Source organism: Portunus trituberculatus, chromosome 28, assembly GCF_017591435.1.
Source record: "Portunus trituberculatus isolate SZX2019 chromosome 28, ASM1759143v1, whole genome shotgun sequence".
In the NCBI taxonomy this organism is placed as follows: Eukaryota; Metazoa; Arthropoda; class Malacostraca; order Decapoda; family Portunidae; genus Portunus; species Portunus trituberculatus.
In genome coordinates, this window is record NC_059282.1 from 5755254 (window position 1) to 5779023 (window position 23770).

General features: G+C 38.9%; 2 protein-coding genes across 8 annotated transcripts; both read left to right on the forward strand.

Moving 5' to 3' along the window:
- Nucleotides 1–347: 347 nt before the first annotated feature.
- On the forward strand, nt 348–9271 carry LOC123510150 (elongation factor 1-delta-like). 7 transcript variants are annotated; one of them, XM_045265006.1, is made up of 10 exons: nt 349–489; nt 3164–3266; nt 3904–3969; nt 4435–4536; nt 6174–6248; nt 7626–7713; nt 7924–8105; nt 8393–8585; nt 8704–8819; nt 9189–9271. In XM_045265006.1, the coding sequence occupies exons 2-10, from the start codon at nt 3177–3179 to the stop codon at nt 9225–9227; spliced, it is 951 nt and encodes a 316-aa protein (XP_045120941.1). In that variant the 5' UTR covers nt 349–489; nt 3164–3176; the 3' UTR covers nt 9228–9271. The 7 variants fall into 7 exon arrangements, with proteins under 7 accessions (XP_045120943.1, XP_045120941.1, XP_045120942.1 ...); XM_045265008.1 differs by lacking the exon at nt 6174–6248 and having other exon boundaries at nt 348–489; XM_045265007.1 differs by lacking the exon at nt 3904–3969.
- A 3961-nt stretch (nt 9272–13232) lies between these two features.
- Nucleotides 13233–22967, forward strand: LOC123510208. Its single transcript, XM_045265125.1, has 3 exons — nt 13233–13522; nt 21757–21996; nt 22518–22967. The coding sequence occupies exons 2-3, from the start codon at nt 21805–21807 to the stop codon at nt 22734–22736; spliced, it is 411 nt and encodes a 136-aa protein (XP_045121060.1). The 5' UTR covers nt 13233–13522; nt 21757–21804; the 3' UTR covers nt 22737–22967.
- Nucleotides 22968–23770: the final 803 nt, after the last annotated feature.

Consider the following 23770-nt stretch of genomic DNA (forward strand, 5'->3'; position numbering starts at 1 on the left):
ATCTACATACACAGCCATACATTTGCTTCAAAGACCACTCCCCACCTCTCACCCAACTCTACCAAAGCTGGAAAACACTATTATTTAATTTCTGTACATGATTTAGCGTCTAAATCTTCGTGGCACGGTATGCCACGACTATTACTAGTCTTTTAAGGTCACATATATGGTAGGCAGCCTCGAAGCATGGACATAAGACAGAAAATAAGGAGCGTAACTCGGGCGTTCCCATGTATATTTAATGGGCGGCTGGTAATATTTTGGGAATAAGGGGGGTAGGGGCAGCAGCGGAGAAATAGCACGCTGGCTTCAATTTTGTAACATCATGCCACCTTTTCTAATTTAACCTTGTACTGAAGAGGTTAATTGAAGACTTAAAGTTCCCGCGTGAGGAGAGGAACGCGGAACGAACCATCGGCGAGCTCTGTACAGGCGGGACGAGAAACGGTCCTTTCTGTTTGCCTTGCTCTCCACGAGGTTCCTGCTGCCGTGAGTACTATTTCCCTCTTAATTTACACCTTAAAACCTCCCTTATGAGTGACGGGGAGGCGAGATGTGACGCGTGGAGCGTTGAATAACCCAGCCTTGGTACAGTAATGGTGGAAACTACGAGAGGTGACAGCTGAGAGATGGACAGATTGGTGTGTTTACATTTTTATTATTTCCTGTCAAAAAAGTTGGACTAATAAGTGAATACAGTTATCTGGGCTTATTTGGTTGCTAGTTAATTGGTTTTGTTGGTTGATTGACTTGCTGGCTTACCTGGATTTCTTACCTGGCTTGCTAAAGATAAGTGCTATTTTTGTTATCTTTATTTTGGGATTTGAGTGTCGTGTTCAGAAATGCATTGCTCCCTCACCATCACTGCTTCCCAAAGGCTCCAGTTGAGGATACACGTGTTTTTAAGAGTTATGGTTTTTGGTGAGAGATTGGCAATTGGCAAGATTTCTAGATAAATTTGCAGTTTCAACCAATAAACCCTACCTTATATTTGTTTTTCCCCATGTCTAGCAAGCTTGGGGACCTCCTGGGAAAGGGGTTTTAACCTAACCTAACCCCATTTTCCGATAGGGTAAAGTAGGGTTAGAAAGAAGTGAGATCTAGACTGTGAGATTGTATAGTTACGTGTGGTGTATTCTTACCTAGAATGTAAGAATCTAGGTAAGAAGAATCGTGTTTATTGTGATGGATTGGCAAGATTTTCAGTTAAAAGGAGAAACTGTTATGAAAAACCAGCTAGTTGTCTCTGTGGCCTTGGAAGATTGTCATAGTGAGATACGAAGGCGTGTCTGAATACGAGATTGAGTGGTGTAGTCAGGGTCGTGTTTATTGCGATGGATTGGCAAAATTTCTAGTTTGTTAAAAGGAGAAACTGTCATGAAAAACCGGCTAGTTGTCTCTGGCCTTGGAAGATTGTCATAGTTGGATAGGAAGCCGTTTCTGGATACTGGATTGAGTGCTATATGCAGGGTTGTGTTTATTAGGCTGGGTTGTTTTCCAAGGCCACAGATGACTGAGCAGATTCTGACGAGAGTATTTTCTCTTCATAATGTAGAAATCATGTTAATTTTTATTACAGCCATTAAAATACCCTGAAATACTCGTGTACCTTTAACTAGAACCTTTTCAAATAGTGGTATTTTGTCGCGAAAGTGTTTTATAATAGGAACGTCAGAAACACTTTGCTCTCCCACCATGACTATTTTCAAAGGCCACTGAGATACTTAGCTGGGTTGGCACTATCTAAATAAAGTCATCCCTGCAGCTGTTCGTTTCTTGGTTCCCCCTTTGCAGCTCTTTCACTCACTCAATATGAAGTGGGAATGAAAATGTGATAACCAAAACTAACAAAATCTAGTTGAGGTGACATGCATCACTGATTTGTCTTCCTCAGAACCCTTCTTAACAATAGCAGGGTTAGGTTATGTTAACTAGATTCGGTTAAAGTTAGGATTAGGTTAGTTTTGGTTCTCATATTTTCATTCCCACATCTTGTCAGCTGAGTGAAAGAGCTGCAAACGGGAGCTGGGAAATAAGGAGACTTGCAGGGGTGACTATATTAGGATGGTGTTTCTCCAGTTTCGTAGGTTTGAATCCCACCACGTACAGCATTAAAACACTTTGCCATTTGTTGAGTGGTTTATAGTTACCTATATGTCACCATGATACCCAGGTTCTAGGTGGTTACACTCACAATGAGCTTGGGTGGTGATATGGGCCCTAATTTGGGTACCACTATAAATAGAATTGCGTGTGCCATTAATGGGCGGAAGCTGAACAGCGCTTCCTAAATGCTCTTCAAATGTGCCTACAGGCGCTGTAGGCCTTTAATAACAGAAATCTTGTTAATCTGCCTCTTAAGTGATAAAAACACTTTAAAGATCTAGTATAGAAGTGTTTGAGAATGTGAGCCTGAGTCATATGTATTAATGAGTTACCCAAGTATGTCAGTAACGTGTGTCAGTTAGTACATATGGCTTATCATATCTGTTTGTGGGATAATCGGCATGTTGGCTTGATAAGAACAATTACCAGTAAGATGTGTTAGTTTAGGAGTTATCAGTACTAAGTCCAGGTAAATCTCAGATAAGACTCCTCCAAGAGTAACACATTAGACCAGTAATTATCCTGCTAAGCAAATTAAAAACATAAATCGTTAGCTATGTTGTCACTACCAGAAAAATCACAAATTAGGTTAGTGACAAATAAAATAAAAGCAAAACTTTCAGATCTAGACATTTATCCCATTCTTTTTTGGCTAACTCTCTCAGACCTGTTTGGGGACTGGCATCTAAGTGGATCTGTTTGTTTAATTGTTTTTTTATTGCCCTTGGTCAGATTACCTCTCATATCTTAAAATGTAAAAATCAATTTGTCTTATTTCTGTGATGCTCAGTAGGTTCAAGAGATTATGTGAAACTAACGCTCGTATTCTGAAACACTTCTCTGCTTCATTTTCACTCTTTCAAAAGGCTTTATCTAGTTTTACAACAATTTTTAAGGTGTTTTTACAGTTCTAGAGACAGAGTGACAAGATTTGTACATTATTAACTGGAGAAAAACTCTTGAAAACCCTGCTAATCATCCCTGTGGCCTTGGAAAATAGTCGTGGTGAGAGCAGAGCATTTCTAAATATGGAGCTAATATATTGTCTCCATTGCAGTATCACCACCACCATGGCACTCGAACTTGCCCACGAGAACATCTGGTTTGACAAGTGGCGTGTGGATGATGCAGAACGGCAGTTTTACGAGAAGAAGTCTTCGGTAAGAATTTTTAACATTGGGGTTGGCAACACTAATACATGCTCCTCCCCTCAGCTATTATTATTATTATTATTGTTACTACCATTACTACTACTATTGTTATTATTATTATTATTGTTATTATTATTATTATTATTATTATTATAATTATTATTATTATTATTATTATATTTGTTATGATTACTTTTTAACTGGTGGAAATTTTAAGCTAGCATATTAAGTGAGTGAATGTATTTTTTTTTTTTTTTTTTTTTTGTAATATTGTTTAATTTAAGTTTAGTCAGGTAATTCATGCTGGTCTTGTGTTTTTAATTCTCTCTCTCTCTCTCTCTCTCTCTCTCTCTCTCTCTCTCTCTCTCTCTCTCTCTCTCTCTCTCTCTCTCTCTCTCTCTCTGCTCTCTCTCTCTCTCTCTCTCTCTCTCTCTCTCTCTCTCTCTCTCTCTCTCTCTCTCTCTCTCTCTCTCTGCAGTCAAGACCAGTACAAACACATAAGCTTACTCACACCTGATCTCTGCTAATACATTTCAACCTAAGAGTTCAGCAAGTCTTTGTGTATTGTATGGCTCTAGTTTTGCTTCACAAAGGATCCCAAGACTAACTAATTAAAATGGTGACTTGTATTTCCACCCTGGAATAGCCTGCCGTGGGACTGTCCTGTGCGAGGCAGTCTTGCACAGGACAGGTGTTAGGTCTGGACTACAAGGTAAGGCTGAGATCTTTACTCTCAACTACCATCACACTAGATCACTCCTTGCGGTGCACCATTAAGCAAATTTAGACTTGGATTAATACATGAGATACATCAGTAACTAAGCATGTCTATTAGAGAAGTGTCTATGGTACTGTATATGTATTGCACAACTCATGGGTTTGGGTGTTTAGGACTGAATATTAGTTTTCATGTGTATCTACACCTTTAGGAAACAAAATTTATGATTATATTTAGGATGGAGATGAATTCCAAATCATAACAAGCTGTGATGATTGACCTTTTACACAGTTTTGTCATGCACAATTATGTACACTGTTCTGTAGTGGGTCAGATTTAGTGAGATGTTATTGCAGCTCAGATGTTAGACTCATGTGAGTGTTGAGCATCTCAGCAGTGCTATTATTTGGTTAGTGTTGAGTACTATTGTTGTTGAAACAGCTTGTCTAAACTTTCAAGTGTGGGTTGGTGAGTGAAGTTGGTGAGTCATCCCCAGCGGGCAATGAGAATGGCAGGCTTCCTCAGCAGGAGGCTTCCCCCGTCGCCAGCGAGCCCAACGAGGTGGTGGTAGCATCAGTGCCGTGCTCTCCCTGCTGCCACCCCTTGTAACTTTTTATTATCTCTGTCATAATATGATTTGATTGATACTAGTGGTCTTTTGGGCATCACATCCTGACCTCCATAACAGTGGCTGAAGTCTGTGATCCCTGTTGTTTGAAAATAGGGCTTGAAAATTGGTTTGGCTTTGCAATACCAGAATGGCAAAGGTTTTTTTTTTACTGCTCTGTGCTACTTATTTCTTAATTCATTATAAGTGGCTGTTTATGATTATTTGCTGTCTGTAAAGATTTTTCTGATGTGGAAGTATTGTTGGCATTTGTGATATGAATTGCAAGTGATTTTTTTTTGTTTAATTGTCAGGTGTTGATATATCAGGTAATGTCCCCCCTTCCCTTAGCACATGACATTGCAGTAGATAAAGTCCCTTGTGTCCCCATGCCTGCATATGATAGTACAGCAGATAATGTCCTCCCTTCCCCTCCAGCACATGAAGAACAGTGAAGGAAAGTAAAATTGTCCTTGAATTGCCAACATCTTACTCAAGACAGAATAAGCATTATATATTTGCCTCCAATCTGGTAAACGAGAGAATTAGACGGGTATAAATTTTAAGCCCTAATCCTGATTGAATTTGAGGAGCCACTTTACAGATCAAGACTTTAAAGGTTACAAGGTGATGGCAAGCTTTTTTGTTTTGCTACTAATGGGTACTTAACATTGAGATGCGTGGCCTGTGCTTAATGTTGTTGCAGGAGCACAGAACCTCCGTGTTTTCATTATTTTGTTACTGTAAAGACTTAATTGATGTGCTGATACCCTAGGTTATTTAAGGATAGATTGATATAATGAGGAATTTTACATTGCTGGATTACAGTAACCTTTTCAGTCAACCTACATCATGAGGTTTGTGTGACTGTTACTAGAGGAAGGTCTCCTGCAGGTGTGTGTTGTACTGGAGACAAGATAAGGGTTGGGATTTTCCAGGTTTTTTGGTTTCAAGGAATTGGGTAAAGTAGTATAAACTTTCTGATAACTGCACTATTATTAGAGAATAACTGCACTACATAGGTCATTTCATGCATTGTCACATAACATTAATGTGTCACTTTGGTCTCAAGGTATTCTCTGCACTCTAGACTAACTCATTAACAGTATAGAATCTTCTCCACTGTCCTACCTTGTTTTCTAACCTGTTGTGATGATCATATGAGCACATTACATATTTCAGAGTGACATACGGAGAAGATAAAGTCACACTGATATAATAGTTTATTTTTTTTAGAAATAGTGATTTCCATCTTTCATTACAATACAGGAAAGTGTTGTGTGTTTAAAAAGAGTTAGTCACTATTTCAGTCAGGTGATAGTTATTGGTGACTCAGATGGAATATTGCATTAACTTTGTTTTAGGCTGATAGGAAAATGTTTGCTGTTGTGGATGCATGCCCCTTAAGCAATGTTCCTTTAAACTGCATGCACTCTTCTCCCAACTGATCTTTGTTAAATGTCATATGTTCAGGGTTTTCTTCTTGTTTTCTTTTATACTCGATCTTGCCTATGATGAGACAGGAAATACTCTGAAATGTTGTCACTACTCACTGAGGAGGGAGCTAACACTGGTCCTTTGTATCTCCTAGGAAGGCTCGGGCCTGGGATCTGTGGCCAGTCAGATTGCTAAGGCGCGGCAAGAGATAAAGAATTCCCTTGTGTCTGTGAGTAGGCCTCCTGAATTACTCAAATGTACAGCTTTGTTTACTACAGGCACATTTGCTTGGCCAGGTAGTCTTGTTGTCTTTAGGAACACACATATGTACAGATCTCTCACTGGTGTGGCTGCCATTGCTACCTTAGACCACTTCTGCTCACTGTTGATTTCTTATTGCATGAGTTAGTGATGTTAAACAAGCATGAGGATAAATGGGGTTTTTTACTGTGTGACTGTGTAAATGATTGAGTATTTAGGGGGAATTCTGATTATTATTCCATTTGATTATGCATGGAAGTTGTGGGCAAGTTGTTTTTATGTCTATATGGCATAAGTAAAGCTATACTCTGCTTGTACAGTTGATGTCTATTCTTTGATGAAAAATATCAGCATGTAAATACTAACATGATTATGAGCATGTTTATCATTTATCTTCTTTCTTCACTGCCTCCCTTTGTGATATTAACAGGATCGTAATAATCTTAATGCACGTCTTTGCTCTGATTCTTCATGGGTGAAATTTAAGAAAGATTTGTGGAAAGTGATTTCATTATTTTGTAAAATTGCTTCTACTATCTTTTGAGATCATTATACTACAGATAAGCATTTCACCTTTTGTCTTTCTACTGTCTTTCTGTTGTGGTTGAATGGTCTTTTGTTTCTGTAACTGACATCAGTATTATTAGCATTCCAAATCTTATCAATAGTAAATTCGCTTTGCTGTTCACATTAACCGATTACAATGCCTATTTTGGCCACAGCCATTAACTACTTCCACTTTTGGTGATCTTTTTAATATTTCTTTTTCTCTCATCTGTTTGGCTTGCTTTTGCATTCAAATCTAAATTTGGCTTTTATTTTGTGTAAGTTAACATACTCTTACTTTAAAAAATAACATCCTAAAATGATTGTTGATATTGGCACTTTGATTTGTTTGGGATGTGAAGGATAAAGTGGTGGAAAAATTTCAAATGGGTGAGTTAAATGGGGCAGCATGAGTAATGTTGTACAAGTTGCGTGATTCATTGGCTCCACATATCACTGTATTGTACAGGCTGTAGTGCAGTATGTGGCTCTATAAGTGTGTGCTTAACTGATTGAGGATGTATACACGAGTTGATTTCTGTAGGAGTATGTTTTATTAAATGGCAGCTTCCAAGAAACTAGATAAATGCACAGAATAAATTTTTGTGAGTTTTGTATTGGTATATTTGTATGGTTTGCTTATTTGGTGTGCATGATAGATTGATTATTTCATTGCAAAAAACTAGCATCTCTTCTATGCTGGTACTTTATGTAACTTGTTTTTAGTTTGGTATTTGTGGAGGTATAACAGTGTGTAGACTTGTGGTTAGAGAGAATGTGAGACAAGCTATATTTACAGGCAAGTCACACCACCGGTGGCCAAGTGTCTGCTGATGTACTCAACCGTCTCACAAAGCTGGAGTCTGAGAATTCTGCCCTGTCAAAGAGTGAGTGTTGTCTGTTGGTCATGTACTTGGCAGTCAGCTGACATTTGTAATTATCATGATTCTCTTAACTTACTCTGATCAAATGTAGGTTTGCTGGGTGAAGTATTTTAGTGACTTGCACTGAGAAGTACTAAACAATAATAATATTATGTTTTATGTGTGTGCCATTTAAAGTTACCCTGTGTTAATCTAGTCCTTGATATATTGCAGCCGTGTCAACATTGGAAAAGACAGTAGTGCAGCTTGTCAAGAGGTTGGAAGCTTTAGAATGTGGTGGCAAGACCACAGTCTCAGCTACCACCTCAACCTCGGCTCCCAGCAAGCCTGAACCCATGGAGGAGGACGATGACGACGATGAGGTGGACCTCTTTGGTTCTGATGATGATGAGGAGGTTAGTTTCCTATCTTTTGACTCATTAGTGGCTTCTTTCTGATCTAGAGGGTGTGGTCTGTCTTTCTTGCCGGTTAGTATTCCAAAAACATCAGTGAAACAACACTAACTAGTACAAAAAATATAGTATACTTAGATTTCTGTTCTTGCTATATAATACTATATATTCATACAATTCCATCCTTCTTATCTATGTTTAATGTCTTCAAGGATTTCTTTTTGTTGCAAGGATTTCTTTTTATTGCTCTACTGTTTTCTCATACAATTCCATCCTTATTCATGATGCAGGAAGATGAGGCAGCAGCTAAAGTAAGAGAACAGCGTCTAAAGGAATATGCAGAGAAGAAGTCAAAGAAACCTGGACCCATTGCCAAGTCCTCCGTCCTCCTCGACTGCAAACCTTGGGATGATGAGACAGATATGGCAGAGATGGAGAAGGAAATCAGGAAGATCGAAATGGATGGCCTTAATTGGGGTGCTGGTAAGTAGGTCTGCAATGAGAGAGAGACTATTTAAGGAGCTGGTATTTGTACAATTTGTGTCTGGTTTATCTCAACTCCATCCAATTGAAGAATCTTTAATTTTTTAATCACCTACAGCTAAACTGGTGCCACTAGCATTTGGGATCAAGAAGCTTTCCATTCTGTGCGTAGTTGAGGACGAGAAGGTGTCTATAGATGATCTTATAGAAAAGATTCAAGAAAATGAGGACTTTGTGAGTATTCTGAAATCTATTGTTTCTTGCAAAAATTGTGTACTCAATTTACACTTGCTAATGATGAAATTACTGTACAGGGATGTAACGTGTGTTTCTGGAGTTTCTCTCTCTCTCTCTCTCTCTCTCTCTCTCTCTCTCTCTCTCTCTCTCTCTCTCTCTCTCTCTCTCTCTCTCACTGTGCTTTCTTTTTTTTTTGTACATGCACACACAAGCTTTGTTTAGTAATATAGTGATTGACCACTTTATTATTTATCAGTTATATGTTAGAAAATTACTTCAGTTTTGCATGAATTACCATGTTGATTGATTTTTTCATATTGATGTTTTCAGTAGTGAAACAACTAACATTATTTAATCTAATTTCAGGTCCAGAGTGTTGACATTGCTGCATTCAACAAGATTTAATTTATGCATTCCAGTGCTAAGATAAAAATAAATTTCTCTATGTATTCATTAAGTATTAATTTCCTATCAATAGAAATATAAAAATTACACATAGCTATTGAGAGTAGTGACTTAGCTGTGTTACATAACAATGATGAGGCCGTGGAAGGAGCAACTGGAGATACTTCACAACTCCTGGGTAACTGCACACTACAGGTAGCTATCTCGTCACCAATAACTGTAGGAAACCATTATTAACACCATTAGCTTGGTAGCAATAGTGAGCCTGGCCAGTTATTCCTTATAAATGGAAAGTACTGAGCTACAGAGAAGAGCCTCATACCACTGCAATTTTAACCTCAAAACTGTGAATTAGTCAAAGTTTGATTTTCTAAAGAATTACTATAATAAAATTCCGAAAAACTCATATCATGGGTTTGGCAGCATGGACTACCTCCAATGGTGAGTTTACTCCACAATAACAGTTTTCCATAAGCTACTTAAGAAAATCCAACAAGTGATATGAAGGAAAGTTGGTGATGCATTGCCTTGAGGCCGTTTCACACCGGGAGACGAGGCACGACGCGAGTCGGCCTGACTGAGGCACACCGAGACGAGGCACACGACGCGAGTCGGCCTGACTGGTTGCTAAGGCCGTTTCACACCGGGAGACGAGGCACACGACGCGAGTCGGCCTGACTTTGGTTGCTATGGGTGTGTTCACACTGGGCGCGATGATACGCGAGACATTCGAGACATTCGCTGTGGTGGAGGCCACTTGACACTTCCTAGCGTGGGAGAAGAGGAATTATTAAGATTATCTTTACCCTTGAATAATAAGAGGAAAAGAATTGGGTATATCAAGCAAATCTGAAACGACTGGAACGTGGTGAATATCATCATCATATTTAAGAGCTAAAAATGGATGAGGGAAATTTGGAAAGTATTTCAGACTAACTCCAGCTCAGTTCTCTGAAGTTCTACCATTCAATGAACAAGATAATAAGCAAGGCACCAACTACAGAACATCCATCAGTTCACGGTGAAGGATAAGTGAGTGAGTGAGGGAGGGAGAGTTGAGGAGTAAGGTCAGTGCTGTTAAAAATCCCAAGGGGCACGAGTTAACGATACTATGGCCAGAAAAATAAATAATATCTATTGGCACTAAGGATTCGATCCAAGGCTGGCTTTCACTGAATGCGGGAATAAATTTTGAAGCTTTTATTTTTAAAGTAATGGTCGCGGTCGCTGTTATCAAAGGCACTGGTTTTCTTTTTTAAAGATTAACATTGAATGCAAATCCACATACTTTACAATAAACTGATGGAATAATACCAAGTGAAATTTCTTCCCACAATGACGTTCGTTTTCAATTACAGTCTTCACCGGAGAGGATATCTCACTTACTACAAAATAAAGTACACACACACACACACACACACACACACACCCGGTAGCTCAGTGGTTAGAGCGCTGGCTTCACAACCCAGAGGACTGGGGTTCGATTCCCCGGCCGGGTGGAGATATTTGGGTGAGTCTCCTTTCACGTGTAGCCCCTGTTCACCTAGCAGTGAGTAGGTAGGGGATGTAAATCGAGGAGTTGTGACCTTGTTGTCCCGGTGTGTGGTGTCAGGCCTATCCAAAGATCGGAAATAATGAGCTCTGAGCTCGCTCCGTAGGGTAACGTCTGGCTGTCTCGTCAGGGACTGCAGCAGATCAAACAGTGACACACACGCGCGCGCGCGCACACACACACACACAAAAAAAAAAAAACTAATTACTACACAGCTTCACTACAATTAACATGTGGCGACAAGCACGATGCGGGCTGTCCCTAACTCTACACACACACACGTACGTAACTTATCTTTAAATCCGCAATACACTTTATGGAAACTTGTATCAAGCGGTGACACAATCCCCTTCACTGTTCTCTTTTAAACCCCACCGCCAACACAAGAACAACAGTTTTTTTTCATTTCACTAAGACTAGTCTAACCAAAACCCACACACACAACACATAATGAAGGCTGAGACCTCAGTCACTGACCTGACATTAATAAACTTAACCCTCCACTCCACATTCCACGGGAGTGCTGGCACATGACCTCACTCACTTCATTAGTCACTTGAATGAACTGCAGATCACAAGCAGCATGCAGGTGTTTGTCTATATCTTGGTTTGAAAGGTAAATCTATAGAACAGCAACTCCTTACATATTCTTTTCTATTACCCCCCTTCCCCCCCAACAAGCTTGTGGGCACGTGGGGAATCGGTTTTTTTTTTTGGGGGGGTAAGCCAAAAGAGGTGAGATATGGAGATCCAAAAAATCTAAGGACAAAAACCTAACTTAACGTAACCTAACCTAACCGGGGGGGGGGCTGTCCCCCGCGGACACCCCCCTACAACACTACCTAACCCTAGCAAACCTGCTGCGCCCCCCCGGACCTCCCCTCCAACACTAACCTAACTCTAACATAAACCTAACCTAACGTAACCTGACCCCCTCTGCAACACTAACCTAACCCTAACATAAACCTAACCTACCGTATCCTTGCTTTGGGGCAGCTTCCCTCCCCCACACCGGTTCTCTTATAGCTTCACACAATATGCCCTACCTCTACCAATACCCCTCCTCACAATACCTTAACGAAAGGATGAAGGTCCTGGCTGGTCCTCTTCTCGATTGTACACTGACTTGCATCACAGGAGCGAAAATTCGCAACCTTTACAACTAATGTCACTGGTGGCCATGGCTCAACTGCGCACTAGGAATGGCAGTTTTGGTCCCAGTAGTACTCTGTTTTTGGATTTGAGTGAGTACTACTCGGTTTACTCGGTTTTCATAATTCAATTACATGTTCAATGTATGCGTTGAAAATGTAATACAGGCCTTCAAACTAAGGAGTAAAGATTTTTTTCGGTATTTTGTTGGGGAAGAAGGCGGTGCATGCCGCACAACCACCCAGACATTAATGGAATAGTCCAATTCCTAAGAACAAGCCTAACAGTGCCAACAGTCCAACACACGGGCTTGGGTGAAGGAAAGAGAGACGTGTACGAGTACACGACGAGCAGGCTTCCTCAGTCAGTTCACAGTTGGCAGTTAGTAGTGGTGGGCAAGCACCGCTAATTTCAGTACCGGTACGTACCGGTACAAAAGAAACCGTTACCGATACTACCGGTACTATACCGGTACACACACACACACACACACACATATATATATATATATATATATATATATATATATATATATATATATATATATATATATATATATATATATATATACACACACACACACACACACACACACGTGTGTTGTGTGTGTGTGTGTGTGTGTGTGTGTGTGTGTGTGTGTATTGGAAATTGCCAATTTAAATATCTACCATTTATTATTTCTATTTACATAAAGCAAATCACACAGCTCTTTCATAAATATTTTTGTAAAAAAAAAAAAAAATATAAATAAAAGACGGCCGTCTTCATAATATATTGTGGTTCCCTTTTAAAACTGATGGGAAATACCTGAATTATAGCAAACTAACATGAACAAAATAATACGTAATGGTATGAATTGAGTGATATGCAGCAGCAGCAGCAGCAGTAGTAGTAGTAGAAGTAGAAATGCAATGGTAAAATGCCCGCCAACTGCAGTGTTACTGCACCGCCAGACCGCCACCCGTCCTGGCCACCGATCCGCCGAGTGGTGCCGACACACTATTCATTCTTAGCGGTACGAAACAGCAGAGTCCCGGCACAGAGGCTAGACGGTACAAGCGTCAAGCGGTACCGGAAATGATGTCGGCACATTCAGTCGTACCAGTACAGAAGCGTCTCGCCGAGCTACCGCGGCTCGGCCGGCGGAATGAGGCAGCGGGCCAGTGGCACGCGCTGCTGGTACCGCGGTACCCACTACTGAGTGGCGGTACTGGTACGGTCTGGAGCGACACGCAGTACCAACGATCGAGTTGCCAGATACTGCCACACACACGCACACACGCGCACTCTCTTGCATTAACTTGATATTATAAAACCCAGCTGTTCACGGGTTTCTCTACTGATTGTGGGGACGCTTCCTGTCTGTTCACGGGTTCTCCTCGTTCATCATGTCGCTCCCGCGTCCTTCGCCCGAGTGCAGCGACACGGAACACCACCAGGAAACTCTTCACTTTTCACAAGACGAAGCCAGCCCCCGGGGGAGTCCGGGTGGCTCACCCTTGGGCCCGCCGCTACTCACCCCCCCTCCTACCTGCCCCACTCCTCGCCGCCCTCAACCCCACCAGTCAGTCTCCTCCCGCGCATCAAGACGGTAGGTACCATTCTTCACCTCATCAAATACTTGGAGGAATCACGTCTGTCAGCTCATTTGCGTAGAAGACAGGAAAATACTGATACATTTATTGGGCCTTTATGGGTACATTAAAATCAGTATGATACAGAATGTGAAGAATTCCCTCGGTCTGTTGAGCATAAGCTCTTTTACAGACCTATTTCAAATTTAGGTTAGGCCGACGCGGTTAGTTGTAGAGGCCTAATTACTATACATATATTTACAAACAAGTAAATTAAAGATTTCATAACTAAATTCCACTTCTACAACCAAATATACATCTACATAACACATATGTAATAAATGCAGTAATAAATACAGTAGTGGATGATAATGACAAATAGAATAATAGTAATACAAACAATAGATAATGATAAATGATAAATAATAGTAAAGAAAAATAAATATAATAACATAGCAATGATATTAAAATAATAATAATATAATAATATAACAATTATAATAATAATAGTAAACGTACAATAATAAAACAATTGACATTAAAACATTATTAATAATGATACATTAATAAATAAAATAATAATGAAAATTATACAAATAATAACAATCACATTACAATAATAATAAAAATATAATACTATAATGATAATAGTACTATAATAATAATAATAAAAATAATAATAATAATAATAATTATTATTATTATTATTATTATTATAATAATAGTAAAATAATAAATGATAATAGTAAATGTACTATAATAATAAAACAATTTACAATAAAACAATAATAAATAATACAGTAATAAATAATAAAATACTAATAATAATGAGAAATTATACAAAATTAACAATCACATATTACAATAATAATAATAACAATATAAATACTATGATAATAATACTATAATAATGATAATAAAATAATAATAATAATAATAATGATAATAATAATAATTATAATAATGATGATAATGATAATAATAATAATAATTATAATGATAATGATAATAATAATAATTATAATAATAATGATAATTGTTATGATAATAATAATAATACAGAGCAATAAATAAAAGTCCCTAATATTTACTAAGGAAGAATTGTTTTATCTTGTTCTTAAAAATTTGAGGTGATTTGATATTTCTAAGTTGTTCTGGTAGCTGGTTCCACTCTTTGACACCTCTGGTTGTGACATATTTCTGTGCGTGGGATGTTCGACACAGCAGGAGCTTTAAATCATATGGTCTGCGGGTATTAGGGTTGTTAGACATGAAGTGGAATGTGTCGTCTGACTGTCGTGAATATAGTGACTTGTGAACAAAGATGTTAGTCTGGAGAGATATTATGTCGCTTAGTTTTAGTAATCTAAGGTCATTAAATAATGGGCCAGTATGGGCTGAACGATGACTAAATGACATGACTCGCAGTACCTTCTTTTGTGCGACGAAAATATTGTCTATGATGGTACTGCCTGCTCCCCCCCAAATGGCACAACAATACAAAAAATTTGTGTACGCTAATGATATATATATATATATATATATATATATATATATATATATATATATATATATATATATATATATATATATATTTGTCTTAAACAATGAAGAGAAAGATTATTTCTTATCTTGTATATAATTCCAGTTAGTTTATTAGTTTTAACAATAAGCTCACTAATTTGTGATCTCCATTTTAGCTTTTGATCTATCATTATGCCCAGAAATCTACATTCTGACACTTGGTTTAATAACTTGTTGTTAATATAAACATTAATATTGACTGTATTCGTCATGAGTGGGGAGGATAACATGCAATGAGTTTTAGAAATATTTAAGGTAAGTTTATTGCTGTGAATCCAGTTTGCAACTTTCACTAGTTCAGCATTAATTAAGAGTATTGGTGATGATGTTTAAATTCTCCCCTTGAATGTAAATAGTGGTGTCGTCGGCAAAAAGAATGAAATTAAGTTTGTCAGAGATCCGTGTTATGTCATTTACGTACAATAAAAAGAGAATTGGGCCTAAAATTGATCCTTGAGGAACACCACAGCTAATGGGAACACATGATGATTTTCCGTTATTGTACACTGTGTATTGTTTTCTGGAAGATAGATAACTTTGAAACCAAGCATGTGGTAACCCCCGAATGCCGTACGTTTTTAACTTTACCAAGAGGATTTCATGGGATATTGTATCAAAGGCCTTTGAAAAGTCACAAAAAACTGATATTTGTTGTAATTTATTGTCTATTGCATTGTGAATATTTTGACAAAGTTTGTGTAGGGCAAGTTCAGGAGAAGAATTAGGGCGAAATCCGAATTGTGATTCAGATAGGATTGAGTACTTACTAAGGTAGTCCATCAACCTGTTACATACAATTTTTTCAAAGATCTTACTGATACTAGGGAGAATTGATATTGGCCTGTAGTTAGTGTGTACGTTTCTCTCACCTTTTTTGTGGACTGTTATAACTCTGGCTATTTGTAAATGTTTAGGAAAACACCCTTCAGCGAACGAACGATTAATTATGTATTCTAAAAATGGGGAGATTTCGTCGCAACATTTTTTTATGACCTTGATATTGATGTCATCAAATCCCGGAGCGGTTGATTTTAAACTTATTACAATATCTTTTATTTCTTGTTGTGTTGTAGGGTATAAAAAGAAAGAAGACTGAACAGGTCGTGGCAAAAATGAAGAAAACGAGACTGTCGATTGCTGTACTTTATTAGCTAGAGTAGTTGCTATGTTGCCAAAGTATTCGTTAAATGATGTTGCCTGAGAGACGTTTCCATGAAGGTTTGAAGTTTGTTAGTTTGTCGTGTGGTTTTCGCCGGTATTCAGAAACATCTTTTCCTCTCACTATGAGTTTTGGGTATGATTAGATGATTTTATTTGTATTAGGAAGAGTCTATGGAGGTCAGAAGATTACTGTCCAGTCTCCACTATTTCAATCCCCACGTGAGTTTATGAAGCTGTATAAAAGCACCAAATAGTAAACAGAATGAATACGAAAATTTATCATGATACTGAAGGGATTAAGTCTCTCTCTCTCTCTCTCTCTCTCTCTCTCTCTCTCTCTCTCTCTCTCTCTCTCTCTCTCTCTCTCTCTCTCTCTAAAGAAATACTTACTTATATTGTAAATAACTGCCTTAGCTTGGCTTTGAAGGTGGCCATAGGGCGAGCTTGAAGCGGAGCGGGAACGTGTCTGGACGCCAAGAAATCAGAATTCCTCCACTGAGTGGTGGTGTGGAACAAAAGTTGTAATAATTCCGGAAATAAGTTCGGAAATGCACCAATGTATGTAGAAACAAAGAGAGAAAGAAAGACAGCGGCAGAGGTTACGTAGGTTGAGCGAGGCTGCGGGGTTAGTGAAAGAAGTAGACGGTGATAATGGTGACACGCCCTATCGGCCGTTTCTCACAATTTTCTCGATACGGCAACTACAATATTTTTTTTCTTTCTTCTGTTTAGCAAAGAAAAAGTACAAGTAGCTGTTATTTTTTAAAATTTTGTTCGTAATCCTTTCACTGGGCCGCGGCCACCACGCTGACGCCTGTCGCCAGAAAAGTTACAACTTGTAAGTTGAAAGAAGCCAGTGTCACTCAGTGGTGTGTGTGTGTGTGTGTGTGTGTGTGTGTGTGTGTGTGTGTGTGATGGCAGTAGGATCACTGTCATTACAGTAGAGTCCGTCTGCTCTAAAATGACACCTGTCTCCGGCTGAGAAATTTTTGTCATTTTAGTTTTGACTGTTGCCGCCAATTTTTCTGGTAGCAGTGCAGCACCGGCCACCGAGACCAAAACTATAATGAGGTTTAGCAGAGGAAAATAATATATATGACACTAACGTGATTTTTTTTTTTTTACTGTGTTTTTTGAAAGCTAAAGAACCAAAGGATTTTAACCCAGGCTAGCTCCCCAGAACACGACCTGCCTACTACTACTCCACTCAGCCCGATTTTTTTTTTTTTTTTTTTTTTTTGCCATCACCCTGCCGTGGGTGATTCTTATTTGATCTATTTTTTTATTTTGTTAATTTAATTTAAGATGATTTTTTATTGTAATTTATTTATTTATTTTGTTTACTTATTTTACTTATTTTTAAATATTAACATTATGTACATCACACTTACTTTCATACAAATATTAACATTATGTACATCACACTTACTTTCATACAAATATTAACATTATGTAATCACACTTACACACATTACACACTTTCATACACGCTTCATTCATACAGGGATCCTATACCTATCTCAAACTATTGTCCTTTTGTCAGGGCATGGGGAAGGGAGGGATAACTCACAATCACACAGCATCACTACGTATTGCATATACACATGAAGGGAAAACATTCACATTACATCACGCAAGACTGATATATATATATATATATATATATATATATATATATATATATATATATATATATATATATATATATATATATATATATATATATATATATATATATATATATATATATATATATATATATATATATATATATATATATATATATATATATATATATATATATATATATATATATATATATATATATATATATATATATATCATATATTTACAGAGTGCAAAATAGATAGCATAATATATACACATAAATCACAACTCTGATTAAATTGGTCTCAGTCAGGTAAATCATCAGTCTATCGACCACGAGAGGCCGTGACTCTGGCAATACGCCGCCAAGGGCCGCCTCTCCTCACGATAACGCACACAGTGAAGCAGGATGTGTTCGACAGAGAGGGTGACATTACAGGTGGAACACTGTGGTGGGAAGGTGTTGACTATGTAGGGGAGCATGTGGGTGGGGAGGGTGCATCCCATCCTGAGGCGTGCGAGGACCACCTCCTCTCGCCATGTGGGGCGACTGGAGGAGGCCCACTCGCCCAGGATGGGTTTGATGGTGTGGAAGTGGAGGTTGTTCCAGTGACTCTGCCACAGGAGTTTCGCTGATGATTTAATTAAGGGGCCCTATCACGGATTTCATGGTAAAATCGAAAAAAATCACCATTTGAGGTTTCTGTCTCTAAAATAAATACCATCATATGGCAATATCGTGTTCAAGTTTGAAAATGTTTGGAGCACTAGAAATGCTTTAAACGGGGCTTTAATAATTGGTTTAAATGTCCCACGCGCAGCACATGGATTTGTTTACATCGCAGAAATGTCCTATAAACTCTTCCCTGTAGGATATATATGATTTTTATTTTTGAAATTATCGTACCCTGGAAGGGTGCAGGCTCCTCTCTAAGCAGCCAGCCAGTTACCAGTAGCTCGCGGGCTGTCGAGGAGAGCAGATGTATGTCAAATTGATGTATGATCCGCCCCTTCATACTCCACTTTACATAACTTTTCGTTGCTGCTGGACACAGTTATCACTATGGGGAGACACAGCAAGCTTCGTAAGTCACAGAAACTCAAAATAGAGGCTGCTAGGAGGTCACTAGAAGCAAAAAGAAGGACGCACAGACAGGCTGACACCGTCCAACCCGTCCCGCCTGCAACGAGTGACGTAAGGAATGAGGATGCAGTTCCTCCCGCCCGCACCTCAAGCGCAGAGAAGCGAAAAAGACTTTCTTACAAGGAAAAAGAAGAGGAATTGAGTGAGGAGGAGAATCTCATCTGCAAGAAGAGTGACATTAGGGAAATAGCAAAACATGTTACGTGTAACAAGTGTAAGGAACATGATGTCACTTCTGAATTTGTCCATCATCAGTGTGATGTGATCATAAAATTAGTGTGCTCAAATTGCAAACATATTGTGTATAACAGTGGTGACTCAGGTAAAATGAAATGTGGAGATACTGGTCTGTTCATGTTGACAGCAATGATTATCTATTTGGTCAAGTTGCTGGGGCATGGTTATGCTGCGGTGGAGAGGCTCTGCAGTATCTTGAGTATGCGTCACTTTTCCTTTGTTACGTATGGGAAATACACTAAATTCATCAACGAACATGCTGTAGAAAATGTAAATGATATTTTGAAAAGAAGTAGGAAGCAGTGTTTCAGTATTATGCTGAAAATCTGAACAGACATCCAGATGAAAATGGTATCCTCGACATAGATGCCACATACGATGGCTCCTGGCACAAGAGAGGCTATAAGTCAAATTATGGAATTGCAGCAGTGGTTGATGCTCACACAAACCTTATTCTAGATTATGAAGCTATGTGTAAAGTGTGCTCTGTTTGTGACGCAAAAAAGAAAAACTAGCAAAGAGGGAGATTTCAGCTGAACAGTACGAACAATGGAAAATGAATCATGTAGCCTCTTGTTCTAAAAATTACGAAGGCACCTCAGGAGGAATGGAGCCTGAAGGGGCCAAAAGGATTTGGAACAGATCCATAGATTATAATCTGAGATATGTTAATTTCATATCCGATGGTGATACCTCTACTTTTTTGGAGCTTACACAAATGAACAATGGTGAAGGACCATATGGGATGGCTCATCAAGTGACGAAAGAAGAGTGTGTCAATCATGTTCAGAAAAGACTTGAAAGAGGAGCGCACTGAGCATGGGAATCTTCGCTCAACTTTAGAGGCGATTTTCTCGAATGTAAGTTATTGACCTTTATGTGTTTTTTTCTCCTTTGTTTCTCAACCAATCTTCTTCATCTTTTCTGTGTATGTAGAACTTGAAATTCTCTAAAAGATTGTCAGTCTAAATATTTATTACAGGTTATATATTTTTTGGTACCACTTGAAATGTCTACCATTTTACGCACAATACGGAATCACTTGTTTAAAAAAAAATACTGCAAAATTTGAGTACATTAATTAAGAAAAACAGACTTACAGAAACTTTGCAAAAATAATCAACTTTCAGCATGTAAATTTACAAAAGTCTTCACCGAGAGTGGCTAGTTAGTTATTAAGTGTCTTTACTGCAAACAAGGGAGGGAGGAGGAGGGGGGGGCAGTAGGAGGAGGAGGTGAAGCGGATAGCAGTGAGGGACATCAGGACGATTTCTTGTGTTGGCATCGTGGAGGTGAGTCGTGTGTGCGCCGAGAAGTGTGTCTGGCCTCTGCCTCGTTGTAAGGTGTTGGTTTGGTGGTGTTCCTGTTGTATGTCGGGAAGGTATGTTGTACACTGTACAGTGGTGGTGTTGGCGTGTGACCGTGTGTAGTGAAGGACCTTTGCCCGTTTCTCATGAACGAGATGTATTTCAGATGATAGGAAGTGTTGCTTGGCACTTCGTGGAACGGTTTGTTTATAGAGTATTTCTTGTTTATAGTGTATTTCTGAATATCAATTTGGTTATTTGGTAACACTTAATATGCATTGTAAGTTGCCATTCCGTAGTAAAATAACGCGTAGTGTTCTATTAATGGGAACTTGTAACCTGTTTGTTGAACGCAGCACATGCTCATAACTCGTGGCTTTGGTGTGCATTGATAGCAAGGCTGAAGGGTGCTTTTAGTGGCTCTTGGGTCTCCCTTAGTGTATCTCGGCTTCCCTCACTGAGCGGTGGCGCAGATGTAGGCTAAGCGGTCACGAACTTCGGCATGAGCTACGTGTAGGATTGTTAGGGTAGTGGGATAAGGAGTTGTGTGAGAGTTGTTGGGTAACGTGACGTTTCGACCCCAGTTTCGTATGTGTTGTGAACCAGTGTGCCATTTTATATGTAAAGCATCAAACAAGTGATCGTGCTTTAACGTCACGGCACCCCAGTTTCTTTAATAGTTTATGAATGAGTAAGGCTTTTGTTGTGTAAAAGCTTCGAAATGGCTGTGTAGTAACCATTTATATTGGCAGTGTCCCCGATAAAGTCTCGTGCGATCGCCTCGATTCCCTGCTTACACTTCGCAGCTCCTCTACCCTGGTGATTTGACGTCGCATATGTGAAGCCACGCTATTGGTCAGAGTGGCTTCATGAGAGAGAGAGAGAGAGAGAGAGAGAGAGAGAGAGAGAGAGAGAGAATAATAATATGAAAAATGGAAATACATATAGAGAATATGGTTTCTCAACCTTTTTACCCTTGCGTAACCCTTGAAATACATGCCATGTCTCGAGGAAGCCATGCGCAAAAAACAGTCGAGTAATAATTTTCGGGGTGTTGTGGTGCACTAGCTAGGTGCAGCACCATACGCTAGTTAGTTCCATCAGTAATATACGCAGTTGCATTGAATTTGAGGCAAGTCACTCTGATCATACTGTGCAATTTGTCCCTATATCAGAGGTTCTTTATTGATTGGTGACTTTCTTGTTGCAGGAGTGTACAACAAGGGGCGGTGTATACGACGAGGGACAAGGTCGGGTCATGCCGGCCATCCCTAAACATGGAGCAAGCAAGTCTCGGGCGTCAGTCAGGAGGTGGAGCACGACCCGCCACAAATCTGGCACAGGCGTCCCTACAACTGCGCAACTGCGCATTACCAACTTCGTGGAGGCGCATGTGTTTCACTCTCTTCAGAAGATGACGCAGACCGAGGAGGCGTGTGGTTCGGCACAGGTATGGGCCGGGCCGTTTCACCGCCTCCATGAGGCGTACAGGCTATCAGGAACTGTTCTGTCCAGGGTCTCTTTTTTAACCCTGGTTCTGTCTTGGTGTTAAAAGGTAATATAACGGTGTTACAAGCAAAACTCGAACGTTCGTTATCAGAAGAGAATGAGGAATATATATATTTTTTAAGGAATTACTTTTTTTTTAAGGAATTACTTTTTTTTTAAGGAATTAGTTGTTTTAAGGAATTAGTTGTTTTAAGGAATTAGTTGTTTTAAGGAATTAGTTTTTTAAGGAATTAGTTTTTTTAAGGAATTAGTTTTTTTAAGGAATTAGTTTTTTTTAAGGAATTAGTTTTTTTTAAGGAATACTTTAATAAAGAGGATTGGAGATAACTTGCGGTGAGTAAAATGGAATCCACTAAACATTTACAGGGCGGTCACACCACACCACACCACACCACACCTGTCCTACATTTGAGGACAAGGTTGTTCATGATTAAAGTGTAAAGGTAAAATTATTTTTTACAGGTCCTGCCACTACTGGAGGGAGAACCAAACCAGCGTGTCCTAACACCCTCAACCTGCGGCAGGAAACTGGCTCTTCTTGCACTGGAAGACACAAACTGTCTGCGCCTTTCATGGAGGAATTGGACCCTGCCTCTCACCAGCTCTGACCTGGCAACACTCGGCGTCATCCAGGGAGGGAGGACAGGACAGGACAGCCTTGCTTCATCTAACCTAACCTAACCAATACATGTTGCTGCCTCATCCAGGGTGGGAGGGAGGGAGGACAGGACAGACTGCCTTGCTTCATCTAACCTAACCAATACATGTTGCCAATCACTCTTGTAATGTTATTTATTATTCCTTCCATCTAATGTGAATGTGCCCACATGTGTAATGTTGTTATTCCTTATGTTCTGTGATGGACCCACATGACTGTTGTGTTAGTACTAATAATAAATCATAATAAGAAAATTGATATTGCTTTAATTCCATTATTTTTTTTTTTTTTATAGGAACCGTTTATGAAATAAACATAACCAGACTTGCTCTGGAGCTTAACCTTACCTCACTCACCTCAGTTAAAATCTAAACTCAAGCCTCCCCTTGTTAAGCCCCACAATATAATAATACTACATACAGCTTGTCACAAAGTGAGTAATCCTTTCTATCAAGTTAACCAACCATTCAACATATCAAAGAACCCTGAGATACTCACTCAATTGGGCCAATTCTCAGTGAAATGCCTAAAAAAGCTCAAAAGCAGTAGGAAATAGTTAAAAGAATACTGAAAAACCAGTTAAAAGAATATAACTGAAAACCAGTCCTTACAAAACTGCTCCTGAAAAGCAGCAAAGTGGGAAAATTCCCTGCAAAACTGCCCCAAAATGCTGAAAAATTGCTAAAAAGCAGCAAAAAATGGCAATTCCCTGCAAAAACTGCCCCAAAATGCTGAAAAATTGCTAAAAAGCAGCAAAAAATGGCAAAAAATCCCTGCAAAACAGCCTCAAAAACTGTGCTAAGTCATAAATACTCCGAAGAGTCTCCGGAGAAACAGCAGATGTATATTTGGGTTAAAAATACATTGAAGAGTCTCCCTTCCTTCACTTTTATTCAATCAACACATTTTTACACAACTCTGAAAACTCCACCAAAACTTTCAACTTAGAAAAATTTTACAGTGTAACACCAGAATTTGTACAGCTAGAAAACTACAAATTTCAACTAGAAAATTTTTACACAAATCAGATGAAAACTCTACCAAAACTTTCGACTTA

Bases quoted from the DNA above. Each gene is read 5' to 3' on its own strand.
- LOC123510208 (XM_045265125.1), top strand. From the start codon at position 21,805: ATGCCGGCCATCCCTAAACATGGAGCAAGCAAGTCTCGGGCGTCAGTC. The intron at 21,997-22,517 runs GTATGGGCCGGG...TATTTTTTACAG, and splicing joins AGGCGTGTGGTTCGGCACAG to GTCCTGCCACTACTGGAGGG.
- LOC123510150 (XM_045265006.1), top strand. From the start codon at position 3,177: ATGGCACTCGAACTTGCCCACGAGAACATCTGGTTTGACAAGTGGCGT. The intron at 3,970-4,434 runs GTAAGGCTGAGA...TAAACTTTCAAG, and splicing joins TGTTAGGTCTGGACTACAAG to TGTGGGTTGGTGAGTGAAGT. The intron at 8,820-9,188 runs GTGAGTATTCTG...ATCTAATTTCAG, and splicing joins TTCAAGAAAATGAGGACTTT to GTCCAGAGTGTTGACATTGC.